The following is a 19,634-nucleotide window of genomic DNA, read 5'->3' as shown; positions in this document are numbered from 1 at the left end:
CTTAGTTAAAATCATATATGGTTAATAAGATCATATTTATAGACAGAATTTACTTTTTTTTAATTTAAAAGCTTAAGATAAAAATATACTTAAGGTTGAATAACTGTTTGCTTTCATACTCTTTGAGGATTAGTTTCAGTTCAAATAAACATTTTTTAACTGAAATAAAGTTTTTAATCACCGCAAAAGAATCTTTAGCTCTAGTATTTCTACCCCAGTCTACTTCATGCTCAGCATTTTCAGATGAAGAGATAGAGGCAAGGGAATGCTAAGGTAAAGGTTCCTAGTTATCTCTAGTTAGTGTCGGAGTTGATTTTAACCCAAAGCCACTCTGACTCTAAAGATCATAATGCTGACCAAAACAAATAGCCCAACATAAACAAAGACTGATATTTTACAAATTTGCCAAAAGAGCGTAGCATTTGCCACTACTAAACTAGAGTTAAATGGGCCAGGACAGCTTTTGGGAAGCTTAGTTATTTGTTGGGGAACATGTGCTTGCTAAACCGAGGGGTGACCAGCCAAAGGCAGAGCTTGGTAGACAAGCTCTTTAGAGACCCTGAACTTCATGGGAGCAATGATGAATGCAACAAGACCACAAAGGGTCTGGTAGGAAGAGCCAACCCAGGAATAAGAGCTTTAAATGAAAGATCTGTGTGTGATCCATGGGCAGAGCAGATTCGGGATAATACGCATTATAATTATGTTATACAGGAAAAAAAACAAAACAAAACAACCACTTTGTCACAGATTTACAGACTAAATAATCAGCAAGATAATTGAAGCTGCACTCTTTCATCTCCTTATTGATGATATTTCCAGGTACCAGTAATTGAGGGCCCGCTTTGCACTGTGGTAGATTATTTTGTAGAACAACTTACTGAATTCTCACAAAAATTCTGTGAAAGATGCAAGAAACCCGAGGCCTAGACAGCTGAAGCAACTTGCCTGGGGATGTTAAGGATCAAGAAGAGGAACCAGGATGAAAATTCAAATACAAATCTTATTTAGAAAATTATAGAAACATTTTTAAATATACAAAATCTGCAAAGTAACAGACTCTGGTGCACACATCCCCGAGCTTCAACAAGGGTCAACTAATGCCAGTATTTTTCTATGTATCTCTACCCATCTTCCCCCTTCCATTTAATTTCAAAGCAAATTCCAGATGTCATGTCATTTTATCCAAAAATATATCAGTATGTTTCTCTGAAAGATTAAAGCACTTAATTAATACAATCATAATCAGATCACATCTAAAATTTAATATTATTTCTTAATATCATCAAATATTCATTCAGTGTGCACATTTTCAATCATCTCACAAGTATTAGAAACGCTTTGTTTTACAGTTTGTGTGAATTAGGATCCAAATGAAGTACATATATTGCAATCATTTAAATAGCTTTTAAGTCTCTTTTAAACTATACATTTGGAAAACTAATATTTTTTTACTTTTCCTTACAGTTTATCTGTTGAAGAAATTGGGATTCTGTTGAATCGATTTCTTTTTTTTAAGTTTTTATTTTAACTCTAGTTTGTTACTATACAAAGTTATATTAGTTTCAGATGAACAATATAGTAATTCAACATTTCCATACATCACCCTGTGCTCATCAAAACAAGTGCACTCCTTAATCCCCATCTCCTGTTTCACCCATTCCCCCAACCTCTTCCCTTCTGGTAACCATCAGTTTATTTTCTGTAATTAAGAGCTTGTTTTTTGGGGGGTGCCTGGGTGGCTCAGTTGGTTAAGCCACTGCCTTTGGCTCAGGTTGTGATCCTGGAGTCGCAGGATCGAGTCCGCATCAGGTTCCCTGCTCAGTGGGGAGTCTGTTTCTCCCTCTGACCCTACCCCTCTTGTGCACTCTCTCTCTCACCCTCTCTCTCAAATAAATAAAATCTTTTTAAAAATTAATTAATTAATTAATTTTGGGGGAACAGCAGGACTGGTTCCTCTTCTTGATCCTTAATTAATTAATTAGTTAATTTCTTAAAAAAAGAGTTTGTTTCTTTATTTGTCTCTCTCTCCTTTTTTTTTCCCTTTTACTTGTTTGTTTCTTAAATTCCACATAAGAGTGAAATCATGTATTTGTCTTTCTCTGACTGACTTATTTCACGTAGCATTACACTCTCTAGCTCCATCCATTTCATTTCAAATGGCAAGATTTCATTCTTTTTATGGCTATAATATTTCATTATATCTATATCTATATAGATATAGATATCACATCTTCTTTATCCATTCACTAATCGGTGGACACTTGGGCTGCTTCCATAGCTTGGCTATTGTAAATATTGCTGCTATAAACATGGGGGTGGGTGTATCCCTTTGAATTTGTGTTCTTGTATTCTTTGGGTAAATAACCAGTAGTGTGATTGTTGGATCATAAGGTAGTTCCATTTTTAATTTTTTGAGGAATCTCCAGCCTGTCTTCCACATTGGCTGCGCCAGTTTGTATTCCCACCAACAGGGCAAGAAGGTTCTTTATTCTCCACATTCTCACCAATGCCTGTTGTTTCTTGTGTTGTTGATTTTGACGGTGGTAAGGTGATATCTCATGGTTTTGATTTGCATTTACCTGATGATGAGTGATGTTGAGAATCTTTTCATATATCTGTTGGCAATCTGGATGTCTTCTTTGGAGAAATGTCTGTTTAATATATTCTGCCCATTTTTAAATTAGCATTGTTGAACCCATTTCTTTAGCAGACTTAAGCATGTACCTTGGACTATTTCTTCTAAATTGGGAGTTACATCTAGAGGCTTAATCAGATTCAATATTCATTATTTGCTTGATTGTTTTTGACAGTACTTATCCATAAATGAAGGTTTGTTTCTTCATGCAAGGGTTTATAATTGAAAATATATGTCATACTGAGAAACTGTACCATTGGATCAGTTACCATGTGGGACAGGAAGGATAGTATCCTTCAGACACATGTAGCCAAAAGTTCTTCACAAATATGTCAAAGACACAGAAGAAATTGAGAGAAATTTTCAGATGCAGATAATGGGCATATTTGATGGTAGCATTCATTCCTAAAATGTTTCTGGCCAACCAAGAATCAGAGAGAAAATTGTGATTATTATAGCCACTTGTATTCTAGCACTTCCGAGGTAAAGTAAGAACCATTATGAAAGCAGGATGTGAAGAGATGATTGTAACAAAACATAGCAGAAAGGATCTTGAAGCCATGACCAAGAACTTTTCACCATGGGACAGCAGGACAGACTATGTTTATAAAACGAATCAATCAAAAAGCTACCTTTATGTGTAAAGTGGTAAGATCACAGCTCTCATGAAATACAGTCATTTGTCCCTGCTTTTCCAGAACTTACAGAAAAGAAAGAAAACTAAAGTGAAGGACAATACCTCATGAGTTTATATACAAACAGGAGTTTGGGGGGGGGTCACTGTTATCTGGTGTGGTTAGGACGAATATTTTAGAGGAGAGGGGTAAAGGGGTTGTTAGAACACTTTTAGGGGTTGTTAGAATGAAGCTAGAAGGACATGAGTGGATGGAATATTCCATAAAACAGAAATTATAAGAACAAAAACAAATAGTTAAGAATAAGCACGGTATGTTCAAGGAACAGTATAGATCAGCATCTTTAAAAAAATACACACAGTGTTTACATGTATATATGGCATGTTGGATAGTTCTAGAGTGAGGTCTCATACCATCTTGTTCTTGGTTTAGTTTAAACATGAGACACCTTAGATAAGTCATATAATTTCATTTGATTTCTGTTTCTTTACCTATAAAAGGGAGTATTGGACTAGTTTAGAAATTCTTTAATTTCTGGGACAAGTGAAATTGAATATTGAACAAGTCAATGTCTTATAACGTCCAAACCAAATTCAACAAAATGACAACAACCTGCCATCTGCTTATTATAATTGTTTTTAAGAAGGTATATTTAGAACAGAAGCAGAAGCTAGTTTCAGAAATGTGTGTATTCATGTATGTGAATATGTATGTATGTGTAATTTATATTAAAACTAATTTGATTGCACTCATTTTTTTTCTAATTTTGGTATAGACTGATAAGAACCTCATCATAGAGTCTATCTGATCAGCATTTGGGAGTCATAGACTAGCTGTTACTTAATAGTCCTTCCCTTTGTGACATTCTAAGAACTCATAACTAGGATAATGTCCCTGTTATACTCTGTCTATAGTTGTTGAGAAAGCTAGTTGACACCCCAATGCCCTGGCTAGACCTTAAATGTAACAGTATGTTATTGCATCTGATGTCAGAATAAAGTTTTAATAAAAATTCTAATATGTAAACTCCCTGAAATGGATATAAATTTACTAGTAATGCAGAGAAGATGGTAGGGTTATGATTTTAATCATTAAAATGACTTTCTAAGCACTAAAATGCAAGATCACAAGCTTAAAGATATTTTTATGCCAAATCTTCAGAAAAAATAATGTATACAATTCACCCCAAGAAGTTCCTAAAATTCTAGGAAGACAGCATAATCAAAATTGTTAGCCAAGTAGATATATCATTTTTTCCTCTCCACATCTGAAATTTATCTGCACTTTGGCTTTGAACAAATGTTAAGAGAGTCGCTAGGATTTAAGTTCAGTAATGTAAAAATGTTAGCATAAGTGGAAATTAAAACTTTGACAAAAAGCCCACGGAGTAATAATGAAATGTAGGCAGTTAACTTTTTTTCCAAATGAAAGGAAATGTGTCTTTTCTTGGTTGGAGAACACTAATTATCAAAGATTTGGCAGAAGTCTGCCACTCCTAATTGCATGAAATTATCAAACTGACATTTCTGAAAATGGCAGTGATTGTGACTACATAATGCAGTTAAATATCCTCCTACAAGATAGCTGTTTATCACTAAAAACACTTCAGTCTTGTCATTTCTCTGTGAACTGTTTCTGTAGTAAGTTCTTGGAATATACTTATGTATGTTTAGAATCACATGTATTTCGATATTTAAATTTATAATAATAGTTGATCTCTGAATTGGGTACTAGATATTTTTTTTTCCCCACTATCAACAGAGCCATGTGAGTAAAAAAGTATTTGCGGAGAACTTAGAAGGTAGGTGATCTCAGATACGCTTTCTGTAATTTTCATGGAAGACAGGAAGATAGCACGATAACTACCATGATAATTTAACAGTATATGCATATATGCATATATGCATAAGGTTCAAAATTGGAAAGACATCTTCCCAACATAACACTTATATTACCTGTTGCAATTTTCTTTTTAATTGAAAACTATAGATTGAATTATATTTTCTACGGGGATGCGGGCAATTTCTGTTTTTGTCCTGCTCTATTCCCAGGGCCTGATAAATTGTTGGTGTCTAGGAGGTATTCCATAAGGCTTTGTTGAATGAAAATGAAAGAATTCAAGTTTCAGGTACGATGGAGAGGTTGAAAAACCTTTCTGATTTATGTTATGCAATCTCAAATATAGAAAAGATCACATGAATTTGAGTCAATAGAATAGAAAATTTCTACTTAACATCCTACATCAATATGAAACAAAGCCAATGGAAGAGAGAGAGTCATTTTAAATGTAATCTGTGGCAATGTTGGGTTAGGTCAAACTGGCCTTTGATGATTTGGCTAAAGCTGTTCTCTACTAAATGGTATATTTATGTAGAAAGGTATAGATTTAGAAATCACTTGCACTGAACCCTTATCAAAGGAATTATTTTCTAAAACAAGAACAATGAGGTAAAATCCTAATGTGCCCTGAGAAACTTGAGCCACTCCCTTACAAAATATAAATTTTAGTTTTACACAGAGAAGTAATTACATGGGGAAAATAATGTGGTCAGTGTATAATTTAAAAAATATATATAACATTTGACTTCTTTGGAAAGGATAAAGCAGATATTTTAAACTACAACTGTTATAATTCCTAGAAGAAGAAAAAATATGGTAGTGGTAAAACTTTCATTGCCACATTGATTTTTTGTGAACACATCCTTTGTGATCCTGTGGTCCTGTGCCCCTTTTACTGACTGCACATTGCTTTTACTCTCACGCAAGGTCTGGAACAAGTGCCAAAAGATCTTCCCCCTGACACTACACTGCTGGACTTGCAAAACAACAAAATAACCGAAATCAAAGATGGGGACTTCAAGAACCTGAAGAACCTTCATGTAAGAGTTCTTTGTTTGTTTGTTTTTGAGTTGTAACAAGATCTGACTCACAGGATTTTTCAAAACAAAACTTAGGTAAGGCCAAGAGTACTATATGGTAATAAATAAGCACAGAAGCATTTATTAAATTCTTTATTTAGGAGGTAAGAGGGGAGCAAAACATCATACTCATTAATCCCTAAAAAATCAGCCAATTTTCTTACATATACCCCATATATCTTTGGTCTTTGCATCCTAAAAAGTACTTTATATCTTAATCTCCTCTTACGTTTCATGAATAAAAGTCTTTACCTTCCTAGTTAGAGTGTACTTCAATATTGGAACAAAATACAAAATGGGTTACTGATCTTAGTATTATTTTATTTCTTTTGTCTTCTTTCATTAGTTTTCTAAGAGGTGCCAGTGTTATAAAGGCTCAAAGATTGGCATCAAGAGAAAAAGGGATAACCATCCATATTATACTTAGTAAATATAATTCTATCTTCATATCTATATATCTATATCTTGCTTTGTATTTAGGACAATGCATGCTGCATTCTTATCTGTATCTGTGCTTTGATTGTGATTTTTACTTACCTCTATGATGATGTCACACATCCAGTCTAGCAGACAGGATTCCAGCAGAAAATTGGTGACACTCTCAAAAGCGTTCACAGAGAAGGCTTTACTGAAGGGATGATTTACAGAGGGATATAGGAACCAACAAAGCATTATGAAACACCCAAGCCCACCTTGAAAGAGGCAGGGAGCTATAGTCCTACCTCCTTATTTCCTGTCAGCGTCTCCTCTGACTGAACCTAACTGGGGGCCGGGGATCAAGGTCATCTGGGTGAAGCAGTCCCCAGAGTTTATCTTCCCAGGACATAGAAGAAGATCACATAGAACAAAGAATGAGTAGAACTATAGTTGGGAGAGGGTGTGTTATAAATGGAGGATGACCAACCCCATCAAATAGGGTTTGGCTTTGCTAAGGCAGCCTTCTGTAAGAGTAAATGCATTGTCTTTTCAGGTAGGGCATCAGAGTCCCTATAAACTGTATTCTCTAGTCCAGCTCTCTACTTGTGAGATAAATAGAATGTAGTTTCCCCTCAGAATATCATTGCACATTTAGTATAAATAAGCCGGCCTTCAATGTCAAAAATAAATACCAGAAGTCTCACTGTCTCTGTATTCTACTCTGGTAGACCACTCCTGAAGTATTAAGTCTGGTCCTGGGCAAGACATTTTAAGAAGGGCATTAATCTTTGAGTATCCTCAGAATGATCATCATGAGGATAAAGAATTTGGAAATCATGTCTTATAGGCACAATTGACAGAGATGTGGATGCCCAAATTGAGTGAAAAAGGTCATGACTGATGTATTTGAAGGGCCACGCTGGAAAAGAGAAATTGAATTTACTTACTTCAACTACAAGATGACAGAATTGTCCTCTTGACAATTGAGTGGAAATTTGAGGGAAGCAGAGTTTTGCTCAACATTAAAAATAACAATGTATAGCATTAGAATTTTCAGAAAACGATGGAGAGAATTGCTTAGTTGTGAGTGACTTATATGTAGAGATAAATTTACAGCTTCTTATCATGAATGTCACAGAAATACATTTTTAAGGTTGGGAGCATATTAATTTCACATCCATTTAGTTCTTGCAGCCATTACAGAAAATAATTGAAGGGATATATAGTAAGAATTGGCAATACATATAAATATAAAAATAATTCATCTGGCTGCTATGTATTAGAATAAGAAATATAGATTCAAGGGAAATAATGTAATGTAAAACTGGTGATCATATGTTACAGAGTTAATATAATCAGGACAAGATTTAGTTATCAACTTTCTGACAGCTAGGATGAGAAAAGCAATAAACACCCATTAGGAGAAAACATACCATATTTTAGAAGGTTGCAAAGATTTTTCCTTAAGATTTTAAGATTCTCTATGGAACAATTAATATAAACAAAAGCAGCAAATAAAATTTATTGAAGTGTCCAACAATAGAAGCCCAGTGTGATGTAAGTAGTGAATGCTATGGGCACCAAGAAAGAGACAAGTCCGACATATCCTACATCAGGTTACCAGTTAGTATTTGAGAGAATATGGGACAAAGGGTCTTAGAGGATTAGCAGAATTTTGACAGGAAGAGAAGAAAAGAGTGTTTTCTCTACAAAGGGAAAGGACAGGCAGAAGAAAATAAGCAGATATAGGAATTGGCTAGAGTGAAAGACACGGGCTAGAAAAAGTGAGGATAAGGCTTGAGCTAGAGATCTCAAATCTTGAACCAATGGGATCCATCTCCACTGATAGGATGCCAGGCCTGAGCCCCAACTCACGTTTTCTCTGCCTTCAGAGTGTTTTCACTGGGAGTAAGCCAATGTTGATACCAACAAGGCTTGCCAATGACTATTTAAACTATGATTGGATACGTTAAAAGATTAATTAAGAAAAGATTATTATTATTTTCAATGAACTAAAATTTAAAACTTCATTTTATTTTTATAAGTTTACCCTAAAGCTATTTTTTTCTTCTGTTTTTTAATTTTATTTTATTATGTTAGTCACCATACATTACATCATTAGTTTTTGATGTAGTGTTCCATGATTCATTGTTCGCGTATAACACCCAGTGATCCATTCAATATGTGCCTCTTTAATACCCATCACCAGGCTAACCCATCCCCCCACACCCCTCCCCTCTAGAACCCTCAGTTTGTTTCTCAGAGCCCATAGTCTCTCATGGTTCGTCCACCCCTCGATTTCCCCCCCTTTATTTTTCCCTTCCTACTATTTTCTTCTTCTTTTTTTTTTTTTTAACATATAACATATTATTTGTTTCAGGGGTACAGGTCTGTGATTCATCAGTCTTACACAATTCACAGCGCTCACCATAGCACATACCCTCCCCAGTGTCTATCACCCAGCCACCTCATCCCTCCCACCCCCCTCCACTCCAGCAACCCTCAGTTTGTTTCCTGAGATTAAGTCTCTTATGGCTTGTCTCCCTCTCTGGTTTCATCTTGTTTCATTTTTTCCTCCCTTCCCCTATGCTCCTCTGTCTTGTTTTAAATTCCTCATATCAGTGAGATCATATGATACTTGTCTTTCTCTGATTGACTTATTTTGTAAAACTATTTTTTTAAGGAAGGAAAATTCTCTTACTCTAATCCTAACTTTCTGTATGTTTAAATATAATCTGACTAATTTATTTAAACTCTTCATAGCCTTAAATAAGAGATGTCTGGTTTCTGTGACACTCTCATTAAATCTGGCATTTGTAATAATATGTTCTTTCTTTTCCATGTTTCCTTCTCAGTATGTTTTAGGCAACTCCCAACTTGGCAATCTCTTTCTTTCTACTTCAAAGTATACATTGAAGAGAGGAGGAATTTATTAGAGCTTCCAACTGTTCAGAGGATGTTAAACTGCTATTTTTCTCTTACTCTTTCATTCATGATCGTTTCTACCCTTGTTATTATGCAAATAAACATTATAATTTCAGCCAGGAAAGCCACACTTGAATGAAAAAGAAGATGAGAAATGAAACTTTAGCAAAGACTAAAATAGAAAGGATTTAACAGAAAGTTTCCTCTTTTCTCAATAATTTTATCAATTTAGACTGTGTGTCTCATAATGAGTAGTACATGCTGTGCAAGAGTAGTTTTATACTTATATGTAACAGAAAAACACAATTATCCCATGAAATAATGGAAAATTAAGTATTATAATGCCAACATTTAATATCTTTCCTTTGAATTCATGCTTAAAAAATTTAGTCAGGAAGGTTTTTTTGTTAACTAAAAATAAAATATTGTCAAAGATTTAATAATAGCAAACACTTGTTTAGCAATTACTATATACTAGGCTTAATACCTATATACACTCACTTATTTAATTCTTAGAACCATTCTTTTGAGGTAGACACTCTTGATAACCCCTTTATACAGAAGAGGACACTCAGGTATAGAGAGGTTACTTGTTTATAGTTTCTTGTTCATAGTCACGCAGCAAATAAGAGCCAAATCTTGAGATCAAAACTCAGGAGCATTGTGAATTGAGTCCATTAATTGCCGATAAATATGATAGTAACCATACCACCCCTTAAAACAATACCTGATACAGTGTAAACCCTACATAAATGGCTTTGGAGAAAACTGTACATAATATTAAGTCAGGTTTCAACATGTTTTTCTTCCAATTTTATTGAAATATAATTGCCATACAGCACTGTGTAAGTTTAAGGTGTACAGCATAATGACTTTGTATATTGCAAAATGATCACCACAATAAGTTTAGTTAACATCCATAATCTCCTCTCTCTCTATATATATATGAAAAGAAAAAAATGTATTTTTCCTTGTGAGGAGAGCTTTTAGGGCTGACTCTCTCAGCAGCCTTCAAATATGCTATCCACAGAGTTGGCTATGGTCATCATGTTGTACATTACCTCTCCTGTCCTTATATACCTTATAATGGGAAGTTTGTTCCTTTCGATCACCTTCTTGGATGAAGGTGGTGAAAATGCTTTTATTCCTACTTCCATTCCATTTCCATTGCCAGTTGCTTTTTTCATCACCTCTCCACTGCCTCCCAGGCTAGATCCCTTTTTCTTTAGTTACCAAAGAAGTAGGTAGGGCTGATTTTTGAGGCTGTGCTTCAATTTTATTTTAAGTGGTGCTCAAGGCATTTCCTGCCCCCAAGCAACAAGTTCTCTACTCCTCTGACTTCTCTCACCTCTTGGCAAAGTCATGATAAACCGATTCTGCTTGTCTTTTACCTTTTCTTTTCTTTTTTTCTATTTTTACTTTTATGTGCATTTATTTGGGGCAGAATTTACTCCCAGGCCATAAATTTTTGTTTCTTCAGTTTCTTCTGGGATATCTTTTTCCTCTGTGCAACCTCCTCTTCTGGTTTAAGACCAATCTGCTTTTTCAGCGAGGATCATCTCAGTGCAGTAGGGGGAGCTCCCGGAGGGAGGGCTTCATTGGCCATGAGCCCTGTCAATTCAATCCTGCATCTTGGGAGCTTTGTTCACCGGGATGTGCTCAATGGCCAGAGAATCTACATCTAAACTCTTAAGTTCTGCATGACTCTCTGCATTTTTAAGCATGTGCAGTAAGAATTCAGCACTATTTTGGGGCCACCTGTGTCCAGCCTGACTGTTTGGCCCCGGGCACACCTACCAACTGAATGGCTCACGTGGCTTCTGCAAAGTGTCATCCTTCAGACACTTGGTGGCTTTTCTGATATGCATACCCTTGATGGCTTGGGCAGTTTCATGTGTGTTCTTAAAGTGAACACAAAGATTTGAACGGCTTGATTTGCATGATTTTGTAGGATTTTCTGGGTCAAGTGAATAGCGAACCATTTTCAGAGATCCCCTTGGATTGCTTACGGGAAGAGCTTTCTCCTTTTCATCAGCTGATCTCCTGAGGCGTTCTCCCAGGCGTTCACCTTTGACTCTTTCTCTGGTTTAGTTGGCCTTTGGCATTAGCCAGAGGAATTAGTTTTTGTTTTTGTTTTTGTTTGTCCCATCGCAACATCTTGTCATGGCCTGTTACAATTCTAAGTGTGCTTTCTTTAATACATATCACTGTGTATGGAACTAACATCAACCATCTTTAAGCAATACTGTCTATACACAAATAACTTTTTTTCACCTGTGGATTTTTTTTAAGGTGGTTTTATTACAGTAGGGGGACAGGACCCAGGGCAGAAAGAGCTGCCTCACTTGTGGGTCTGTTTTCTGTGAAGTTCTAAACCATATAGCTCTTAAGATTTTACCTCATTATGACTAAAATTTGCATAGTTTATTTATGTTTCAAATGTATTTTAATTTGAAAGCAGAAACGTTTTCCATTGGACTGAAACTTTCAACCAGCAATGCCTTTTGAAAGGCGCTTTGCAAAGAAGTCTGTATACATTATCATGCACCCCCTGTAGGTGCTATTATTATTCCCACTGTACTGAAGGAATAATTGGAGCAAATGTCATACTACCCCCAAAACTTAACAGCAGATACTACTATGGCATGCTCACAGCTAGAGGCATCATCTAGTTATTATCTAGTAAAAAAAAAAAAAAAAAGCAATATTTTATTAGCTGAAATGGCTGATTCTTCATAATAGGTTTCATATTTAACATAAAATAAGCAGATTTTTCAGACCATGTTAAATGCATTTAATGATATCAAGCTTTCAGAGTTTTCTTCCGTAGATGGCCATAGAAGATCTTCTCTTTCTTCATAATTAAGCATCTGCCATTTTGGGTGTCTTTCAATGACACAAGTCCTCTCGAACCTCTCCTCTAGTGCTTGCTTTTACTAATTTCCTGGACATTTTGCTCATTAATATTAATTTCCTATGACTTTAACCCTCATGAGATTTTTAATTTTCTGTAATATTCATTGGAATTTCCTGGGATTTTGTTTTAATCAACCCATCATCTTTTAGGATTAGCTGAAAGATTGTTACTTATAAGAGGTTTTAGTTAGTCAAATAATGTGAACTACATGAGCATATACATGGGTCAACTAACCGGCTGTTACCTTCAGAAAGTATTCCTGCATTTCTGACACTGGAAGTTCTCATTTTTTTATTTTTTGTCCCCATGCCTTTTCATATATGCACATAAGTGCACTACAATTGAAATAGAGGTTTCTTAGACCTTGAACAAATGATCCTGAATTCCTTAGGATTAATTGATAAGAAGGCTTAGAATAATAATAAGTATGGTTCTACAGACATACATATCATTGGAAGAGAATGAGGTGTCCAAAAATAAGTTAGCAATAGCTATATGTATACCAGTAATGAATGAGAAGTAATTTTCTATATTAGAAGAATGCAGAAACAAAAATTTAAGAATTACTAAAAATATTAGCATATTTAGCTACATAAAACCTTTGTATGTAAAAAGGACAAAAACAGAGGAAAAATGTATTTAAGGCTCTGCATTTCATATTAACTACATCTTTATTTTCTGTAAACCAACTATTAAAATATATTAAAATTTAATAAAATGAGAAGTATTGTGATCAGGTAATCCTTTCTCTCCAAAAAATAACAGTAAATAGTAGCAGAATGAAAGGAAATTAATTTAACCTTTCAAGTGACAAAGAAATGCAAAGAAATTACAATGAGTTACAACATGTTGTACTAATTTGACAAACTTTTTGAAAAAAATATATCTCAATTTATAAGGCTGCAAGAAAGCAAGAAAATTTTACTCTCTTGCATTGCTGATGGTAGTATAAATTGGTGCCACCATTTTGTAGTGGAATCCATGGCAGCAGTCAATGAGGATGGATTTTAGGCTGAGGGATGGATGCCCGTGGCACTGGATTCTTTTCAAGTATTTCGGGTCACTCTGGTAATTTCAATCTTTAGGAGTATTTACTGTTTAAAAATTAAGTGTCTATCTATGTATTTATATTATAATCTATAATCTATAGCTCATCACCTTTATTCCTGATGTTCCTGATGTTCAGATCCTCATACACTTCTTAAGTGAAAGAATCATATTTGCCTAATTTTTTCTGGTTTCTTGCAATATATATAATATTTGATTTTTTCTGATTTCTTGCAATATATATATATATATAGAGAGAGAGAGAGAGAATGTGTGCTTTGGAATTAAGGTGTTGTTTTTGTTCACTATCTACAGACGTTGATTCTTGTCAACAACAAAATTAGCAAAATCAGCCCTGCAGCATTCACACCTCTGTTGAAATTGGAACGACTGTATCTGTCCAAGAATCATCTGAAGGAATTGCCAGAAAAAATGCCCAAAACTCTTCAGGAGCTGCGTGCCCATGAGAATGAGATCACCAAAGTGCGAAAATCTGTGTTCAACGGACTGAACCAGATGATCGTCGTAGGTACAGATATTCTTATAACTCTAAGGCCAGGATTGAAGGTCCACCTTAGAAGATTCCAAGTAAGCGATAGCCGCAGGAAGGTAAATTAGCTAGAGCTTACATGTCTTTAGCCTATAGGAGTTAACAGTAGCAAGATTGGCAGAAATGAGATTTTGAATCGTGCCTTATAATGTTTTTATTTCTCGTCCTCGAGGATCTGAGAATGTGGAGAAAACTCTAGGGCCAAAGTCACCCTACTGCATGCCCAAGATGCGGGATGGAATTAAGTAGTGATTAATTAGAGCTATGTAGGGATACCTTTCCATCATGGGAATTGTTTCTGTTCTGAACATCCATAAATCATTTGCTTTAAACAATGTGTTCTAAGGTTTTGTGTGGTAAAAAATGGTGATTTTATAATTGGCTTACAAGATGCTAATTTCAAATTATTTAACATTTTAATTCATCTCAGGAAAGTAAAAGCCCCATAATAAGTGTGACTTATTAACACTCGTTTTTTGTTGATTTCTGTGCAAACCTATGTATGCACTTTAAATAATCTTCTTGTTATTGTTTTTGCCACTATTGCTTTTTCCATAAATCTTTGTGTTTTCTTATTGCATTTGTTTGTTGTTTGTTTTAAAAAGAGAAAATTTTACCTCAGTTTGCTATCCCTTTGAAGAGTGTGTCCTTTAATTTCTCTTTTGTTTCTCAGTCAAGTTGTTATCGACCCAAATGTCTCTTAAAATCCTTGTTGAAGCAGACACTACTCTGATTTGCAATACCTAATATTGTCCGCTAAAGCTTTGCACTTATTGCATTTGTAGAACTGGGCACCAACCCACTGAAGAGCTCAGGAATTGAAAATGGAGCCTTCCAGGGAATGAAGAAGCTCTCCTATATCCGCATTGCTGACACCAATATAACCACCATCCCTCAAGGTGATAGAAAACTCTCCAAAGCAGTTTGAACACCTAACTCTTAAAACTTTAACATTTAAAAAAAATTGTTTTGGAAATTTAAATGGTGACTGAAGTAGCCAACGTTATTTCTGGTAAATTGTTTACCCTCGGAAGTATTTCTGTTGAGCCTGGATGACCCCTGAGCCATCCAGGCCCATGGTAGAGATGGCTAGACCCTTCTACCTATAAAGTCTCTTCTAAGATACAACTTAACACACAATGATTTCATATTAAAGAATTGGGATTAAAAAAAAGAATTGTGATAGCACAAAGGAAAAAGTACAGTTATTTAAAAAATAGAATGCCTTAGTGGCATTAAAAAAAGGTACATGAAGTACTTTGAAATTGAGCCAATTTTTACTTTGAGTCTCCAATCTTTTAGTGAATTCCTTTCCATCTTAGGACATCTCAGGCATTATTATCTGAATAAGAGCATCCACAGTGGCCATGCTCTTGTATGATAGTGGCGGTCGTATGTTGTAAAGAGTATGGATTTTGGTCGGTATGCTTGAGTTCAGTTTGTCACTAATTGGCTCTAAGGCCTTGGACAAGTTATTCAATATTTATACCTCAATTTCTTTATTTGTAAAATGGCAATAACACTGATACACAACTCACTAGTTTGTCTTAAAATTAAATAACTAATTAAAGAAGTATCTGGTATGCAAATAAGTAATGGATTAATATTACCATTTATTATTTCTTAAAACTATTTTGACACTCATTTGCTTAGGCGAAGTGCCAAACCCTGGAGACAGGACAGTGAATAGGGTATACTCCCTGCCTTCAAGGAGCTTATTGCCCCGAGCAAAGCCAAGCAGGTAAAGAGCAGTCCTCACAGAGCCTTGGGCTAAGGGTTACCTGGGAGAGGCACGGAAGCCAGTCTTTGTGAATCGGAAAAGAAATCAAATCCCCAAAGAAGCAATTCCTCTAATTCTCACATTTTCCCTGCCCCAGGGTTTTAGTCTCACAAAAGCCCTTCTATATTCTCAAATTTTCCCCTCTATTTGGCCCTTTCTCAGCTTAGATATCTTGTTCTTGGACTGGGTACAAAATGTAGGTTCTTGCCCACAGAAAACAATTACCCTTCATTGTGCTTTCACAGAAACTTCAGCTCCCAAAAAGATATATTCCATAGAATGGTTTCTTACCACCCCTTGCCCTCTCCACAGTCTTTTTGCTACAGAAGATGTTTTTATGCCCATAATAGCAACTGCTGGTATAGATAAGATTGATAGATAGATGATAGATGATAGATAGATAAATAGACAGATAGATAGAGATTGATCTACAGTTTATAAAGCACCTTCATGTTGGTTCTCCAACTTGTTGCATTGTAACAAGTGGGGCTTTTTTTTGTTTTTGTTTTATCCCCAGGGCAGATGTATATATGTATATATTTATATTTTTAATATATTTTATATTTTAATATTTTAAAATTTAAATTATATTTAATTACATTTTTATATATTACGTATACACATACATCTTGCCCAAAGCTATAGAGCTGTAGGAGGTGAAGTAAAAAAGCTGGAATTTAAAGTCCAGGTCTTTTCCACTACTTCATGCTGCCAGATGACTTGTGTTGAACATAATCTTTGATTTTGCTCTCCTTCTTAATGCATCCTCCAAAATATGCCTTGGGAACACATTTCATCACTTAGTGACCTGTATTCCTTATGTCTCCTCCCTACTGTAGGTGCTCTTTTCTCACCGTCTCTAGTTTACTTTGATGTATTAAACACTTACTATAAAAATTAGAGTAATCAAGTTTTGTTAAGCACTTATTAATACCAGGTATTGTGCCAAATGTTTTTTATGGATTCTGCTCTATGAATCTCAAACCATTCCTCTATAGTAATATTGTCATACCTGTTTAATAAACGAGGAAAACGAAGCTTAAAGACACGAAGTACATTGTGCCCAAGGCCCTGGGGCTAGGAGGTGGCCAAGCCGGAGCTGTGCCGTGCTGACGCGAGTTCATGTGCGTGACCAGCGTACCCTGCTGCCAACTGAAGTCTTCCCTCCTATGCACATTTATGCCAATAAAATAGATGAGTCTGCCTTTCCTAGGCTTGACCCATATGCCTGAACGTCACCATCCTCCGGGAGTCTTAGTGGCCACACACTATCTACCATCAATGATGGAAACACGAGGCAGTGGAGTGAAGTGGAGAGTTATGAATTCTTCATGTGGACCATGTGGGTGAAAGGTCTGACTCAGCCACTTAGTTGTTCTGTGACTTTAGGCTAATTATTGCACATCTCCAAAATCTCAGTTTTGCTCTCTATGAAATGGAGGTCTTAATGACATCTATCTTCTAAGGTATTTGTGAGGATTAATAGACACAAATAAGATGGGTAATGTGCATACATAGTATCTGGCCCAAAGTAAGCTCTCAATATATTTACCTTAGAAATGGAAAGGGAAAAGAAAAAAAAAGTAACTAGAGTACAGGTTCTTAGCTAAATGCTACAGTGGCAAAAGTTAATGGTATTCTTGATAAATTTGCCTCTCTCTATCCTATTGCAAAGTTTTCTTCCACCCTCAATCTTTCTCTTAACTATATTTTCCTTTTGGCAAACTGATACTGCAGAAGGGAAGACACTTAGAACCTGGGTAAGATTATGGATGTGACGATAATGGTTGTTCTAGAGACACTACATTTTTAAAAACATCTTTACATGGTGATAGGAAAGAAAAGATGTATATTCAATTTGCTTTGTTATATATTCACTTGCTAATTACATATAGGAGGAGTATTTTAAAAATTCACATTTATTTATTCTAAGGAGATTTGAGTGGTTGAAATCCCTTATTCCAAGAGTGACTGTGGTCTCCTGGTATTTAGTCATAAGAACGACTCAGTTGTGATTTTGTCACCGGACCCCAAGACCAGGTTCTTGGGCCTCCAGGTCATAGAAATGAACACTGAACTCAAGAGAAAGAAAGCCGGTGGAGTTTATTAGAGATAGATTGCCTACAAGGGAGCTGACAGCAAAGAGGAACGTTGCTCTCTGAAGGGGTATTGTGCAAGGAATGGAAGAGGCAATTTTCCAGAGGGTCAGGGACTAGAAGTAGGGAAGCATTCTTCAATCCCACCGTCATTAACTTGTGGTCATTACTTCTCAGTGGACACAAGACAATCACAGAATGCCCTTCTCCATGGTTGACATTCTTTTAGGGCTCCTGGAAAATAGAAATATTTGTGCAAGCAGGCTTTAAATTGTTACTTCTAATCTTGCCCAGACACCCATTACTCCTAACGACTATTATCTCGTTTGTTCGCTTTCCCAGAAGGAGGTATTTGCCTCTAAGCGTATGGAAACATTTAACCTTTGCCTCAGACCAGTGGCTCTACAGGAGTGAAGTCCCTCTTGCTTCTCCTATATTGTCTCAATTTCAGTTCCTTCAGTTAAGAGCATGCTATTTTAACTCCCTTTGACCATCTGGGAGCATATTACATTCCCTACTTGGCAGCTAGATAACCTCTAAAGTTTGGAACTTTGAGTCTGTGTTTCTTTGTCTATGAAAGGGAGGTTCACAAAAAATAATTTGTAAACTAAAAAAATTAAATGAGCTAAGTTAGAAAAAGTGCCAGTGTCAGTGTTCGCTACATGACAGACTTTCAGTGAATAGCTTAGCATCTCCCGCACAAAACATAGTGCCATTGAGAAACAAATAATAAGTTCAAATCAAATATGGACTAAACTTTTACATGAAAGAGACAGTATTGACAGAATTCAGTGGTGTGCCATGAACATTTTCATACCAAACATAACCTGCAGTTTTCCACCTTTGTTCCTTATGGACAAATAACCAACACTCTCTGCTAAGCAGATGTTAGTTCGACATGTAACCAATTTGCTCTTTTCTTTGTAGTTGCGGCTGTTCTTGTAAGTGGAACAATATGCTCTTTAAAAAGCTGTATAAAAACATCATATATCCTCAGATGGCAGGAGGAAATGAAAATAAAATACTTAAACTTTTATATTAATATTATTACATTTTTAGAAATCATAGCCCTTCGAGAAGTACTATCCAGAGGTTTCATGGATACTTTGGATCTAAAATTATTTCCCCAGGTGGTCTACACGTGGCCGATCACTTCATTCTAGGCCTCTGCATTCCTCTTGTGTAAAGAAACAGTCTTGATTTAAAAGGTCCAAGTAAGCTCTAGCTCTTTCTACACATCCATGTTGTGGAGGCATTTGAGTTTTGTTTCATTTGTTTGTTTGTTTTTTAATGTGGGAAAGCTGATTAAGACTAAGGCCCACGCGTTTATCAAGTGTTAGTTACTAATGAGACTCATTACTGAAATACCTCGTTAAATTTGTATATAGGTTTAACTTATACATAATGTCTTTATTATAGTTCAAATGCTTATTTCATTTTATGGTTGTGGTCTTTTATCAGTAACAGTATTAGTTTAGTAACAATGGTGTAGGAAATTAATGAGATTCAGGGTTTGACTTCAGTTCTATAATCGTATCCTAACAATTACTAGGACAAAAATCTACTACGTGATAAACACAGTCCATGTTTCTGTTAAAATCCATCTAGGAGAATAAAAAGTGCTTGTCCTACTTCCAGAAGCATCTATTATTATGAAAGGGATAAAGAAAAAGATAAAAAGCAAAACTGATGGAAAAGATAAAAAGCAAAT

The 19,634-nt window shown here is 35.5% G+C and overlaps 1 protein-coding gene across 2 annotated transcripts in view; it reads left to right on the top strand.

Moving 5' to 3' along the window:
• DCN (decorin) overlaps nucleotides 1-19,634 on the top strand; it is a 41,407-nt gene that overhangs the window by 12,056 nt on the left and 9,717 nt on the right. For both annotated transcript variants that reach the window (XM_036114485.2, XM_036114486.2), the window contains exons 3-5: nucleotides 6,040-6,152; nucleotides 13,813-14,026; nucleotides 14,833-14,946. In XM_036114485.2, the coding sequence (XP_035970378.1) occupies nucleotides 6,040-6,152; nucleotides 13,813-14,026; nucleotides 14,833-14,946 (441 nt within the window). The remainder of the gene's footprint in view (nucleotides 1-6,039; nucleotides 6,153-13,812; nucleotides 14,027-14,832; nucleotides 14,947-19,634) is intronic.

The sequence above is a fragment of the Halichoerus grypus genome, chromosome 6 (genome assembly GCF_964656455.1).
Source record: "Halichoerus grypus chromosome 6, mHalGry1.hap1.1, whole genome shotgun sequence".
Taxonomy (NCBI): domain Eukaryota; kingdom Metazoa; phylum Chordata; class Mammalia; order Carnivora; family Phocidae; genus Halichoerus; species Halichoerus grypus.
This window is presented reverse-complemented; position numbering and strand designations above follow the sequence as displayed.